Below are 16,119 nucleotides of genomic sequence, written 5' to 3'. Positions count from 1 at the left end.
AGTATGTAACTTATGGATAGTATTTTAACATTTACACCACAAAGAACATTTCTCTATGTCAGTATTCTGAGTTGCACGAAAAGATGTTAGGTTTTCATGTACCGTGCCCTGATTTAAATCGCTGATCGACGATTCCCTTTCTCACACCTTCCTTCTTGCCGTAAGCCAAAAAAATATAGGTAGGTACTTAACTATTTTCATGTATTCTAATTTGAATGTTTCCATCATACATATTACCTACATATCACACTAACGATGGTTTGTTGTTTTTTTAGTAAATTTCAATTAGGTACAGTAAAACCTCGTTAATACGAATTCCACAGGACCGAAAATCGAATAAAATTCGAATTACGAATTATGAAATGTATCGGGGAAAATATTAAAATTTTGAAGAAAAAAAAATTTGAATTTCATTAATATTGTTTACGATCATCGATGTGCCAACCAAATTTCCGGTTCTGTGTATGTTAATAGGTCATAAAATGCCATGATTATTTTTATTACCTTCTTAAAATAAGTAATTTATGATGTTTTAAGAAAGGTCAGTCACAATTTTCAATGGCTGGCTCATGAAATAGTGTACTTTATTACGATTTATTGAATATTTTTATATGCCAGGACTCTGAAATAATTTCGAATTATGAAATTCGAATTAAAGGTATGGTTTTATGTGAAAATAACGTTCAAGGGACTTTTTTTCGTGAAAATTTCGAATTACAGCGAGTTTCGAATTATCCGTGTTCTTATTAACGAAGTTTTACTGTATATTGATTGCACAATCAGTTTTGTTATCTCACCGTTCTAAAAATATTCTATAACCATTGTGTTGCAACTTGGTTTCCAAATTTATAAATGTAAGGCAGTGATTCCAAACCGGTTCCGCGGTAATTCGCAATAAAATTACAACTAAACAGCTTCTTAGTAATAGAATACAAACGAGGTTTATTTTTAACAATTAAACATTTTGACAGTAGGTATACCTTGATTAGATGTTGCGTCATAGAGTTATAGTTATTATTGAATTCCGTAGAGAGAAATTTTTAACGAGGAATGAAAGAATAAAAATTCAGGAATGATGACTGACGCACTATTCCCTTTTGTTTCTGTGAAAACTCTTAAAATCCACATGCTAGCAGTTCACCACAGTATTAATTTATTGTTATGTACTATCTATAGTTATCTTATTGACCAGTCCACAAGTGGAAAATTAAGCTACGCAAACTTTCGAGGGTGGAGTTATACTAACGATATACTTCTGCATCTTTCCTACAGATTGTTCACACTAAACTTTTAAAGATACCCCAAATTCTCAATTTTTTACATTTACAGGGTATTGTTAAAGAGTTCCGCCAAACAAAAAAGGTTTGGAATCACTGATGTAAAATTATTCAATAGATATTATTTTTATTAATAAAAATGTATTTTTTGCTATATTCACCTTTTAATTTCTGTTGCACTAATTCAGTAAAACCTATTCTGCCGTGCTACGTAAAAAGGAAGTGTTTTTTATTTTAGTGAAATTAGAACCAAGGTTTAAACTATCGTTTTTCTAATATTACGTGAAATTATTTGATTGTTTTGATGTAAACTCTAAATAGACAGTGTATATTTAGAGATTATGACAAAACAATCCAATAATTTTACATACTAGGGTATACACATAAGGGTAGTTTAAAACCTGGGTTCTCATTTCACCGAAACCAAAAACACTTGTCTTTTTACTTAGGAGGGCAGTATTTATATAAGCTAACAATGTTGACCAATCCCTATTATGAGCAGGTAATAAAAATAACTGAGGATAATTTGTAGTTTATATATTATTACAATGACTACATAACTATTAGGATTGTCATAATACAAAATCAAATACATCTGTTCCACATATTATTTTTTTAATGTCAATATCAGATATAATAGTTATAAAACAGCTACAACAGTAATAATTATTTATAATAATTAATAACAAACTATTTCTGTAACTTGGAGCTAAAAGGGTTAGTTTTTTTACAGTTTGTACCCTTATTTAATAATATTGAAATGCAATCCCACTAGATGACACCAAAAACGTTAATTTCGGTATTTACAATAATAATTATATAGCCGTCTATCTGTACACATTGTACAGATTCAAAAATTATGTCCTGTTTAGATTAGCCATGTTGATTTACCCACATAGAATATATAAAGTTGAATGTTTTTCTCCCTAATATGCGTAACACATAATTTTAAGTGGTGAACACTAAATGACAGTAATTTATATATGTACATATTTTAATGTTGGATCCCTTGAAAAGCTTAAAATCAGAATGATTTCATTAAGCAGTATATTGTAAATGTATTATATTAAATGAGTCTGTACAGTCTGTACAAAATCCCTTTAGTTCCAATTTACAAATTGTCGACACTAACAAAAAAAAATGCATTGGCAGTCATTTACAATTTTTTTTATTCATTTATTATACTGTACAATATTTTAATAACACCGAACCGTACTTTACACTTAAATGCAATTTATTATTACTAGTATTAGATTATTTTTTACACAATACACAGGATTCATGCACATAATTCAAACTTATCCTTCCGGCAGTTGGTAACACTTTCAAGAACATATCCTTTCAAATAAAATTTTGCACCCAGTTTTTGGCCACATGGATCATAAATTTATCTGGTCACATCAATGGGATGTAAGTACCAAACAAATGAAATAAAATAAAGAATATTAATTAATGGCTCAAACACTTTTGAATGTCACAAATATGACTAACCCTGATTATTTTCAGGAATAGTTACTAGTCTGTGGGCCTTAATTACAAGAAACAGAGATATAATATAGTACAAAAAAAGCCATAAACAATTCCATAGACATCCATAATAATAAGTATTATTCAACATTCATGACATTGCAATAATATAATATTCGCAGAAGGCAAAAGGATGCCTTTATTTTAAATCTCAATAAAAAATTATTTGCACACAGCCCTTTATAGATAAATATATATATAGCAAGTTTGTCAATAGACAAAATTTGTGCAAAATCACACCTTAATAATTTTAGAATTTGGTTTTTTTGTGATTTCACATGGCAAAATGTTTTTTTTTTTATATTATAATTCAATTTAAGTTTTGTGCCTTAAAATCGATACTTATAACCAAAATTACAATAATAACGAGAATATGTACTTTATTGGAATACAAGAAAAAAACACAATTGAATGTGAAATTCACAATCAACCTTTATATATTTAGCCTTACAATGGCTTGCCAATTATTATTTTTCTGAATCACATAACAAAGCTGGAGAACGCTATTACGACATTGTGTGTTTCGATAATCTATTGGATCACTATCTATTCGCGATTGCGGACAATATTTCGTGAAGGCAAACTATACAGTTAAACCGTTCATTCAAGCACCAACACACTTAATTCGAAATTCGCTGTAATTTGTAATTTGCCCTTTTTTAATCCCAAAAAGTGAATTTACCATTAAGATTTTATTAATTTCAATATCAATCGATCAAAAATATGATGAAAAGAAATTTCTTTGTCGGGTTTTCAAAGTGTTTAATTCTTTTTAATTTTTAAAGAGCAATCATTTTGTAAATCATAATTCGATTTTGTTGAAATTACGGTCTTCAATTTCGAATAGACAAGGATTTAGATTGTTATCTGGGATTACTTATCAATACAATCGTTACAACAGCATCATCTATAAGTGATGAAAAAATAAACATAAGTACAAAGTTATTCTCCGTAAATTATAGGAATGTATTCAACAATAATCTCTAATTTAAATAAACAGCATGCTTGCTAATGTATAATTTTATTTAACCTTTTTACTCCCATAGGGCTGAAATAAAACACTTACGTATAGAACATGGGAGTAAAAGGGTTAAATAACAAGTCGACATAAAAGGAAACTGTTTTATCACTGTTTATCAATTTCTTATCTTGTCTTAGTATACAGATATGTATAGCGAATATATTAGAAGACTTACATTTTACATTTATTTGATTAAAATCACAAAAAATTATTTAATGTTAGTCCTCAATTTTATTTTCTATAATACAAAATCACACTGTTATTATAAACACATTAAAAAAACAGATTTGATCTAATATCTAATTGAGTCTTAATAATTAATGAATGAATGAAAAAATATATTATATTATTCAACGAACATCAAACCAAATTCTTTATTCATAATAAATACTATCTAAATCGGTGGTTTTCAAAAGCAGCCACGAGATTTAATACAATAATCAACCCCAGTATTTTCTTCTTTCTGGTTATAAAACCATTTGTGGGTCTTGGCGTCTTCTAGCTATCGCGCTCTATCCAGGTCTGTCGCTATCCCACCAACTTATACTTGGTCAACTAAGTCTTCATTTGCCTTCCCACTTCCTAAATGTTGGTTTATCATACATGATTCGTCCATCATTTGTAATGGCCTACTCATCTAAGGTGACTCAATGACAGTGTGATATGCAGGCTCCTGTAAAAAACGTGTAGCTCGTTATCGTACCTCCGTCTCTGCCTCAACCGTGTCATTGGTGTGTCCAAAGATACGGGACACAGTACGCTTCGCTCAAATGAGCCCAGCACTCTTTTTTTTCATTTTTTGGTTATATACCAGGTTTCGGAAACAAACATAACAACTCGTCGGTATGAGTATTTTATATAAGATACATTTCAAGTGTCAGTTCAATTCCTTGAAACATAGCATCTTGTATAGACCAAAGTGATATATGTTGCATAGCACAATAATTCTCCTCTTTCCCACTTGATAGAAATTAAATTTTAATTCTAATTTAAAGGAGCTTTTTTTTACGATATCAGTTTTAGTACCTAGATTTTGCCTTTGTCATCTTCAGACCCTACGTCAACTTATACATGGGATACACACAGAGCCCGAAAATGCTGCAAGGTGAAAGCATCTTACATATTGGTGTATCAAAGCAGATATTTGAATATAATATTTAGTTATAAATACCCTGATTTTATGTAGGCAGCCAAAAGCATTTTTTTTTTTAAATCATGTTCAATCCTAATGTCATATGGGCCTCAACAGAGTGGAGATTGTATTAACAGATTTTTATGAGAAACGAATGTTAGCCACTTGGTCGACCTATTGTGTCCATACTCTGACTTCAACCACACATAGAAAAACATGTATACTTGCTGAGACCCACTATTCGAATCCAGGACATTGATCATCATTGGACCACTATTTTTAATATGAATAATCACATAAAACACTGAGGAATGCACAAGTTATGTAAACATAGCAACAGACTTCAAAACTAGAACGCAAGCCTCCATTTAGTTTATGGGGCTGCCAATAAAAGGAGAAAATAATGAACTTGCTACCAATACAACCACATGTACGATCGATTGAATGAAAAATCGAACTGCATTCAATATTTCAAATACGGAATGTATCCAAATTCTTTGACTAAGACCATCAGAGTTTACTTACTAGAAATAAATAAATTTCTTTTGAAAACCATCAATTTAGAATTTTCAAAATTTCTGCTTACTGTTAGCACACACCAAACGTACATAGAATATTTTTATTTTTTATCAATGTCAATAATCAACAGCTTTATTCCACACTCTCAAAAGATAATTTCGAAAAGATCATATTATAATTTATTGTAGATGAACTAATCTCTAATGGCTGTGTCCGGCTGTAAGAAGCAATGGTAAAAGAGCCCCGACAACGAGGGCCACTAGATCGGGGGCCCTGAGCCTGGCTTTGGGCCTCTGCATGGATTGGACCGGTACTTGGGATTCCTCGGTGCCTACGGCATGCCAATTGCCGCCGCCTCCAGGCGAATGCGTGTGCCCTTGAGTGAGCTCTGCCAACACGTGAACGGTGGCTACGTATAGGAAAGTTCCAGCTGAAAACAGCATAGCTATACCTGGAAAATAAACGTTTTTTTTAACAGCTGGTGTCCGAAAAAAGGAGCTATTTTGAAAAACTTAATTGAATAATTTATAACAAGAAGGCAATCACGAAATAATCTTTATGAGGAACCACTGATTAAGCAGAGGTTAGAACGATCGCCTTTTAGTGCTATGGGTCATAACTTCGATTTAACATTGGCTGTGTCAAATTGACAACTTGTTTCTTACAATGAATATGCGTGTTTGAATCGATACCCAATTTGTTGAGAAAATGACTTTCCAATATATAACAGTCATAAAAAATCATTTAGACAGAATATTTACCAGTGGCATTCATTGTGCTAAGTGTCTCCTTGCCTTCTTGTCCGATCCCAAAGTAGGTGATCAATGTCAGTAGAGGAGCTGAACACGAAAACACCAGAAGATGTTTTCTTATTCGGTTTCTGAAATACAATAATTATTATCAATTCATCACAGAAAATAAACGAAACTATTACATATTTATAATCAAAAGTGCTGCCATTCTTTAAATTCTTATTTTCCATCTTCTTCTTCTTCCACGGCGCTACATCCCGGGGTGGGATTTGGCCTCCTCCACAACCGCTCTCCACTCACTCCGTTCTCTCGCCACACTTCTCCAGTTACCGGGTCTTCCTATATAAAGCCAGTCCACTTCTATGGCGTCAGCCCATCTCCTTCTTGGACGGCCTCTGGGTCTCTTCCGTTGGGGTAGCCACTTCGTCATGATCCTTGGCGTTCTAACTTCAGGCATTCTCTCCACATATCCCGCCCATCGTAGTCTTTGGGACTTACAGTATCTTATGATTGTTTGCTGTTCAATCAGCTCTTCCAACTCGTGGTTCATTTTTATTCTGTAGTTCCCATTTTCCAACGTAGGTCCAAAGATTTATCGGAGTATTTTGCGCTCGAAGACAGCTAATTTGTTTTCCTCGTTTTGAGTTAAGCACCATGTCTCACAGCCATAAGTGACCACTGGCCTTATAATTGTTTTATATATTAGAAGTTTACTTCTTCGGCCTAGAATTTTCGATCCCACCAGTCTCTTGCAGGCATGCCAGCATTTATTCCCGGAGATAAGGCGGATTTTTATCTCCTCTCCTGTCTTATTTTGGGTATATGCCCCTTCATATGCATGCTGTCCTATGTCTATATTCTGCAGCGGTACCTGATCGCGTGTGCTGACCATATACTTAGTTTTTGACTGGTTTATTTGCAGCCCAGCGTTTTCTGCTTTTATTTTCATAGTGCCACCATGGTCGATCATCCTCTGTTTGGATCTGCTTGTAATTACTATGTCGTCAGCATAAGCGCACATCTGCGTTGTACTGTTATCTACCCATCCTCTTATGTTGGTTTCATGAGCTATGGATTCCACCACAAGGTTAAATACTATATTGGATAGCGCATGTCCTTGTCTCACACCTGATTCGATTTTGAGGCTTTCAGTTTGCTCATTTTGCACAGTGACAACTGCTTGAGTATCTGTCAGTGTGGTCTTTCCTTTCCTTTTAAATATATCCATACCTATATTTAAAAAAAAATATTTAAATTGACATGCAATGATGAAAGTATCAAAACTGCACAATAATTGAATAATTATATATTAGTAGTCAATATGTATCAACTTTAAATAATTTAATAGGTATCAGCGGTTTATTTAAATGAATGCAAATTCCGCAGATACAGTGCCCCTAGCATTTAGACAGCAACACTTGGATTACAATACGTCAGTTGATGCATACCAGTGGCGAAGGGTGGAGGTAGGCTGCTAAGATTCCACATTAATAGTGCACACTAAACTTTGTCAGTCATACTTATTTGTTTTAATGAATTAAGAATCTATATTACAGATGGTGTTGGTTATTTTTTTTTAATTCAAGCCCTGCTAACCAAACCATAATCGATAAAAAATATTCTTATATCTATAAAATATCTACAATTATGTATGGTTTAATGGCTAAATTTTTGATATTTTATAGATAAACAAATATTTTCTGACTATTATCTACTATGGCTTGGTTGGTATGTAGCATTGTAGTCGTAGTTCAATGAAAATAAATACATACAACTGACAAAGTTTAGTGTGCACTATTTATGTCAGACCTTAACAGCCTACCTCCACCCTTTGATACTGATGCATACGCACAAAAAAAAATTGAAACTGGTTTCAAATCGTTTGAATAATAAAAGATGTTTTTTAAGCAAATGATTAGCTCACTGTCTGAGATCTGCTAGAATTCAAGCGACTGACACAAGACAACGGTCAAAAGGTCATGATGGACACCAGACATCGACATGATAAAACCGTAGGAATAAGAAAATTCTACTATAAATGTTACAAACCTTTCAATTCCCTCATGCATAAGGAAAGTGACAAGTCCAAATGCAGCCGGAGCTTTGTGTAGCATGATTGCTACAAAGACGATGATTTCAACATCAGCATGTGATGTCGTTGCCGCTGCTCCCAATGCTATTCCGTCAGCTATGAAATAGAAACCAAAGACAAGAAAAATTAATGAAAAAATTATGTAATTCCATTCGTTGGACAGTACATACATAATATTACATTACAATCATTAAGAGGACACACAATTGAAGCACAAATAATCGCTGTTGAGACACTTATTTTTATAACAAACTGCCTATGCCCAGGCCCAGGTTTGGCAAAAAATCACATGTTTTTCAATGTGTGTTTCAACCCAGTAGGTTGAGCAAGTGGATATCATCTAACTCTCATAAAAAAACAAAAATCTGTTAAGAAACCTCTTCGTGAGACGGCCCAGATCTATGTAGGATCTAAAACTGCTTATGAATAAAATATGATTCTTTCATAAGATAGATAATGTTGGGAGTGAATTATAAGTATTTTCTTATATATATATATATATATATATATATATAATAAGTTTATTTATTCAATTTGACACCCACGGTGGCCGTGCGGCTTAAGCGTTGGACTATCACGCCGTGGGTCCCAGGTTCATATCCTGGGTCTGGCAAGTACACATATTGTTTTTCAATTTGTGTGACCTAATAGGTTGAGCAAGTGGCTGACATCCATTTCTTGTAAAAAACAAACCTCTACTCTGTGGAGGCCCATATGATCCTATTAGGATCGGGCATGGTCGGAAAAAAAAAATTATTCAATTTCAGAGATAATTTTATAATCCATTGCCAACAAAATACCAAACGTTTGTGTTGAAATTTCAAAGAAATAAAAGCAATAATCGTCTAGTCTTTTATATTGTAATATAATATTCAACTATTCATATACATAGCTGTTTAGTTTTTTGATTCACTTTGAAATCATATTATCAACTATTGTATTATTCTGGGATTATTTTGAATCGGGTATAGAATTGCACAAGCTCCACCCATTTTCGACCTTAATGGCTGTTCGGGTGTGTAGGTGTAGGATGTGGAATTGCAACAAATTTTTTCACAACTTTAATTGTAATAAATTATAATAATATGTAAATTATAAAAACTTTAATGAAAAAACTATGCTAACATTCACAAAAAAAGCATTCCAATGAAAATTTATCCCAGCAAGAAAATAATAAAAAAATACATTACACAGAAATTAAGATTTAAAATATCACATTATACATATCGTGCATTTGACAGCAGTCAACTTAGTTGCCGCAGAGGAATTCCAATGATTTTGTGACTATAGCATGGCCTTGAGGCTGTCTACTAGTTTCATGATTTAAATTTTTTGTAGTTTCCTATAATTATTTTCATGCAGGGATTAATATTCATTATAATATTTTATTTTTCGAGTGCAAGCATAGTGTTTAAATTTAAATCATGATTATAATGTGAAAATATGTTATGCGGAGTTAACATTTTGCATCTTGCCGCTATGCTAGACATAGCCCTATTTGATGAGTATGACAGACTTCTCATAGAATAATATCTTAAAATATGTAATTGATAACTAAATGAACATTCGGAAAAATATTTTTAATTATGTATTCACAGAAAAATATGTAACTTTCAAATGATTCATATTCTGTTTTAGTAATTAGATGTTTGCTATACGAAAAGGTGACTCGAAACCTGGCAATCTTTTTATATTTAAATCAAGGATTCACCTAATATTATTGAATTACCTTGACTTACATTTGAATTAAATGCAATGTTGAGTTTGTAATCAGTCAAGCGCATTATTTAATCAGGTGTAAAACATCTATATTCAATATCAATGTATAAACATTTACATTTAATAATATAATATATGTAACAAAAAAAGACTAGATAAATATGGATAAGAAAGTGTTATTCAAACCTGCAGCATGGACTACCAGACCAATTGTGGCGGTAACATTTCTCTCCGAAGGGATTGCTGAATCGTTCATACTTGATGATATTTGATCCACCAGTAACATGAATACAAAACCTGCAAAGGAAAAATATTGTTGGAATATGATAACGTAAGAATAACTGTTTTTATCTCCACAATTTATTTTTAAGAAACCGAATTTTTACAATGTCAAATTTATGAACATCAAGAGTATTAATTACCCAGTATTCGAACAAAGTTTAGGTTAGGGATGTTGGAATTACGTTTCACCGTTAACTGACGTTTAGCGGCTGTTGGCATTTGTAACGATGGACTACAAATATTGGGCTTTGTCTTTCGTACTTCCCACATCTCGGTTGTTACAATATTAAACGTTCTTTGTAATTCCTTGCTTCGAAACAGGCATGAGAATCGGTCTATTTTATGGACACCGCATCAATTGAAATACAGCCTTATAGTGAAGAGGCTTCAAAAGAAAATTTTAAACTCCTTTACTTGACGCTGTATCGATACTATCTGTGGCTTTACAAGATTATTAGGCTGCATATTTCTTTTCCAACTTATATCTTTATCAAAATTAATACAAAACCTTGTTAAAAATTAACAGAGAAATATAAAAAAGGCGACTGATAAATTTAACTGACTTGTACCTTGCAATCAACCTCCGTTTTGATACCATTTTACTAAGAAACTGAGCTGGAGTTAATATTTTATGAATATACACCAGAATCAAGAATACAAAAAAAATATATAAATTGATATAACTGACATTGAAACCCATAGCCTATCTTGTCATAGAAAAAAGTAACATACTTAAATGGGTATGTGGTGATGTGAAAACTGTTTAATGCTTACCACCTCAATTAAAGCTTTAATGATAGTTGTTACTGACCTAAAACTAATGAGATGCCGATAACGGCATGCAGATTGGAATGTTCATGTGCGTGAGCCTCCGCATTGCTGCCGGCCCCAGGAGTTGGAGACTGCGGCTCCGTCAGCAGTGCGCTCACTCCTTCGGGAATTATCACGGCCAGAGCTGTTCCCACCAATAGCCCTGCGCCCAGAACCGTCACCTTTTGCAGCTTGTCCTGATGAAAATAAAAATAATATGAAACTAGAAACCAACCAAATCTCCAGGGAATTGTTATATCGTTGGAACCAATTATTTTCGATGCCTTCTATTAAATGTGACAATACGCATCGATTGGTGGACAAAAACGAATGCACATTAAGGGGACGCTCTACAGAAATGCCCTTGAGAAGTGAAATATGATATTTTTATATGTGGTCCGAAATAGCTGGTCTACTAGTAATATTAAAAAGTCGCCGCTGATACGTGTGTCAAAAGTAATGGTCAATAAATTAAATTTAAAACAAACAAACTCGCTTCAGCTTAGTGAGTATGGGGTGACCAAAAAATAATATCTTCTAATATACTTAAATGTTACTAAATTCAATATGTTAATCAGCTGTTTGGTGGGAAGTATTGCAACCAATATGGTGGATATTGTGACGTTTTTAAACTTACGAGTTTAGTTTAGTAGTTTAGAAACTTAGAAATAGATTAATAACTTTTTAACCTGAAATTGTACGAGAACTAAACATACGAAGGATTTTGAAACACATTATCTACCTACATTTTTATTTCATGTGCTATCCAAAAAACATTATTAATGAATAGTATTTATTTTTAATGTGTAAGACCTACATAATTATTTTAAAAAAATAGGTAAGTATTGTTTAATTCTAATGCATATTTAAAAAAACGTACAATATATCTAGTGATGTACCCGAGTTTAGAGACACTTTTACAAACTAGTAACGCAATTACTTTTATAATATATGTACTAGTGAAACAATAGGTAGGTACCATTATTGTATTTTGTTGGTTGAGTAAAGCCAATGCACGAAATAATTTATAACGCCGAAAAATAAATATTATCGTACAGGCACCCCATATACTTTTATTATTTTTCACATTGTTTTCATTCCGCCGGCTGGCGACAGCGTTCACGCCACCTAATAAATCATTGCAAAGAATTGCTCTAGCGACAATAATTTTTATTATATTTTTAAAATAAAATCTTCGATGACCAGGTATTTTGTTGTAAATTTGATTTAAAATGACGTGGTGCTCGCTCTGTGGACTCTGCTCGACTGAAATATGAATCACATTGGTTCTGTTATACCTACTCTTAAGAAGGTTTTTGTCTCACAGAGTGATTGCACTACGCTACGATATGCTACAATCTTATGTGGGTTTTGAACCCCTCCAGCATCTCTCTACAGGTCTATCCAAAGCCGAATCCCTCTAGTTTAAGACGCCCAAGGTCTTTAAATCCAATTCGACATTGTCCCTCCATCTTGTATGAGGTCAAGAATATCAGTTTCTTCGTTATGCATATCTCGTCCATCCTGTGTATATGGCCCAATTTGACGCATTGTACATTGTGTGGTGGCATACAGTCCATAATTGTATCTTCGTCTAAAACCAACAACAGTGTGTCATTGTTAGGTCCGAAGACGCCACACAACATCCTCCGCTCAAATGACCCCAACACTCTTTCCATACTATTAGTAATGTGCCAGGTCTCCGAGCCATACATGACAACTGTTTTACTGCTACTACACTACTGTCATTGGGCCTCATTACCTGTTGTAGTGCTAAAAAGACGACTTAATATAGTGTTGTATTTCAATACTATTTTTTATACATTTAAACTAACACATCATTCAATATAAAGATACATTTCATTTACATCATTTATAAAGTAATTGACTATTGAAATCCAATTAGGTACAACACATTACATTCCTTCTTAGAATACATAATATAATATGCAATATGCAGACAATATCTACATCAATATTGAAAGAATTTATTACATGTAAGCGAATGCAGTTGAAAATATATTTTTTGTTTACTCAGCTGTTAATAAAAATATTTTATAAATACTCAGACAATCATTTGACGGTTATGAACAATGTGTTAATTCATATGAATGTCGTTTGCTATTTATAGGAAAATTGATCTGCAGGTAAACTGGCCATTGTGTCCCAATATGCAGAAAATACTAACATTATCGCCAGATCATTTTGTAAATCTCGTAAATCCGATTTTAGTCAAAAGTTTGACTTTTATTGAATATGCTAAGTAATACTTATTATTGAATATCTACTTGTTTGCAAAATTATTGGACCCAAACAGGTAAAATTATTAAAACAAATCTATCTACAAAAATCTCATAATTTGTGTCGACAATAGAAAAAATTAAAAACCTCATATTTACCAGTAATCCATCGTCATTTTGTATAGAGTAAATTTTATTTAAAATGAAAATTAGATTATTTGTTTCCTGTTGTGCTGGATTTATAAGGTTTACAAGATTTGACTGACAATATAATATAAATTTGTACTAGTGACTCTAGAAAGAAACTTTTGGTAAAACGAAACTTTTTTATGCATGTATGTATGTAGGTATATGGCTGTATTTTTCTAATGATCTCGAATTTCTGTTATAAATAGACTGAAGGTGTGAATCAGGCCTACATGATAATTAAAATACAAAATCTGCACCTACTTAACTAATTGTCAGAAAAATTGGAGTCGACACTATATACAGTGAAACATCGATTTTAAAGGGACTGGCAAAAAATGTAAATAGCGGTAAAATGTGATTTGGCAGTATTTTTATTAAGAAAATCATCAAAATTGGTTTGGTGAAAATTTTTGGCTTGCTGATAATATAAGAATTTTTAAATACTATAAATTGAGTTGAAGGTTTTGTATTATACAATATCATCAATGCTAATCAAAATGTCCATGACCATACCATTCGGGTCGAAACACCAAACAATACGAATGACAAACAATATGCTTGCTGTTTTTATTTTATAAAACGCAATTTTTTGTAGTACTTATTCCACTTTTAATAAATAGATTAGGACCGGTTTTGGGAAAATGTCCCACTGAAGCGGACGAAACCGGTCCTAATCTATTGATTAAAAGTGGAATAAGTACTACAAAAAATTGCGTTTTATTAAATAAAAACAACAATACAATGCAGTTCCACCATGAATTGACAGTTAACAAAATAAAAGAAATTAAACAATATGCTGACAGGGCTCTAGCCTGTACACCCATGCAGCCAGGAACCAGGGAGGCCCGGTGTCGCGAGTCGACCAGGTAAGTGGGATAAACAAAACAGCTCTAATAGTACAAAAAAAGTCGCTAATTTACTTCGAGGATATTAACATTTTAAAACAAGTTGTTATGCAATGTATTATGTGTGTTGACACACGACAAAAATTCAAGGGGATGTACTCAAAATATGCTGAATTCCCTTAATTTTACCTCGCGGAACCCTGAGGCATCCGTGGAACACGATTTGGGAAACACTGTGTCACACTGCCCTTAACCTTAGCAGTAGGTACGGCGCATGTCGGGGGCCATCCCATGCCGTAATCGACTAAAATAAAAGATTGCTCACCAATCGAGTTGTCAAACTTTCGGTTTGGTTGCTGCAGACCTTAATGTTCATTTTAATGATTTGCATGTATTTAATAAAATGTCAAAATGTGAATGGGTGGGCATCAGTGTTGCCATATTTTTCTATGCTGATTATAGTACAAAGGCGTAAAAATTATAGTATTTCTAAAAAAATATATAGTACAGGAACATTTTTCGTCTTGAATCCTTTAAAATTATAGTATTTTGGTATATTTGGCGTAAAATTATAGTATTTTACATTTTTCGCAAAATAAAAATTATAGTATTGACTATATTATAGTACGGTTGGCATCACTGGTGGGCATGCAAAATCGGGAGTTCCACTGTATGTGCGGGTAAACAGATCAGAGTGTCACGATGTGCAGAAGGAACGTTATGTTTGTCAATAATAATGCTGATAAATAGAAATATTTAAAGCCATTAACGCACCGTATATTAGCATTTTTATGCATGTTGTGCCTGAATGTGATTAGTCAATATTTGAGAATGGAGCCTGCAACTGTTCCAAAATGTGCGAATTTTATGTAAATTTAAGAAATCTCAAAAGTATTACATAGTTATCAAGATATTCTACAAGAAGATTAACCAATAGAACCAAAAAAGTCTGGGGCTAAGTCCTAACACTCCTGACACATTAAAATTTAAAGATTTAAGAGGATTTCTTGTTAGGGTGCTAATAAATGAATTAAAAAGCAACAGTGATAGAGTAAGGGCGAAAAATACCATTTACCTCTGACATATTGACGTTGAGAGGAATGCTGCCGGCTATGTAAGATCCCACCAACATCACAAACACCAATAATATCAACACCATTGTTTCCTCCATTTTAGTGGATGATTTGCAATGATAATACTAAATACAAAATGACAATACTTTGATTAACACCGCCTTCAACTCATTCTTTATCGTCGATCCAACGGGCGATCACATGCAATTCACAAATTAATTTAATTTTAACAATTCCAGAATAGATATTTTTTACACTGTATAGCGACGGCCCCGTCTCCTCTCTCTTTTGCTTTTGACAAGCTGGCAGACAGTGTTGCCACTGTGTCACTGATGAAGAAATCGAGGTCGAACATTTTCGGTATTATTTTACACCATAGACTATAATAAACTATAGACTAGCGGCGGCACGCGGTATAAAAATTCTGATGGCACGCGAACGAATTTATAGTAGAAGTATCAAAAACGTATACCATTGGCACCAGTGTTGCCAACCGTACTATAAGTATAGTATGTGTACTATAATTTTGGTCCGCGTACTATGTACGATATAAAATATGTATAGTACCTACGCCAAAAATACTATAATTTTTAATATCGTACAATTTAATATAAAAGTACTATAATTTCGCATTTGCCATT

At 32.9% G+C, this 16,119-nt stretch overlaps 1 protein-coding gene across 2 annotated transcripts; it reads right to left on the bottom strand.

The window, feature by feature from the left end:
- Positions 1–2,428: 2,428 nt before the first annotated feature.
- Zip102B (Zinc/iron regulated transporter-related protein 102B) lies at positions 2,429–15,809 on the bottom strand. 2 transcript variants are annotated; one of them, XM_085956284.1, is made up of 6 exons: positions 15,481–15,809; positions 11,133–11,328; positions 10,226–10,336; positions 8,278–8,416; positions 6,238–6,356; positions 2,429–5,927 (listed from the first exon to the last, which is right to left on the bottom strand). In XM_085956284.1, exons 1-6 carry the CDS (start codon positions 15,574–15,576, stop codon positions 5,677–5,679), a joined length of 912 nt encoding a protein of 303 aa, XP_085812410.1. In that variant the 5' UTR covers positions 15,577–15,809; the 3' UTR covers positions 2,429–5,676. The 2 variants fall into 2 exon arrangements, with proteins under 2 accessions (XP_085812410.1, XP_085812411.1); XM_085956285.1 differs by lacking the exon at positions 15,481–15,809 and adding an exon at positions 14,731–14,775.
- Between the last annotated feature and the right edge of the window lie 310 nt (positions 15,810–16,119).

Source organism: Rhyacophila brunnea, unplaced genomic scaffold, assembly GCF_057557595.1.
Source record: "Rhyacophila brunnea isolate RB1 unplaced genomic scaffold, BYU_Rbru_1.0 scaffold_6, whole genome shotgun sequence".
Classification (NCBI taxonomy): domain Eukaryota; kingdom Metazoa; phylum Arthropoda; class Insecta; order Trichoptera; family Rhyacophilidae; genus Rhyacophila; species Rhyacophila brunnea.
The sequence above is the reverse complement of the archived record's forward strand: the minus strand, read 5'-3'. Positions and strand labels throughout refer to the sequence as shown.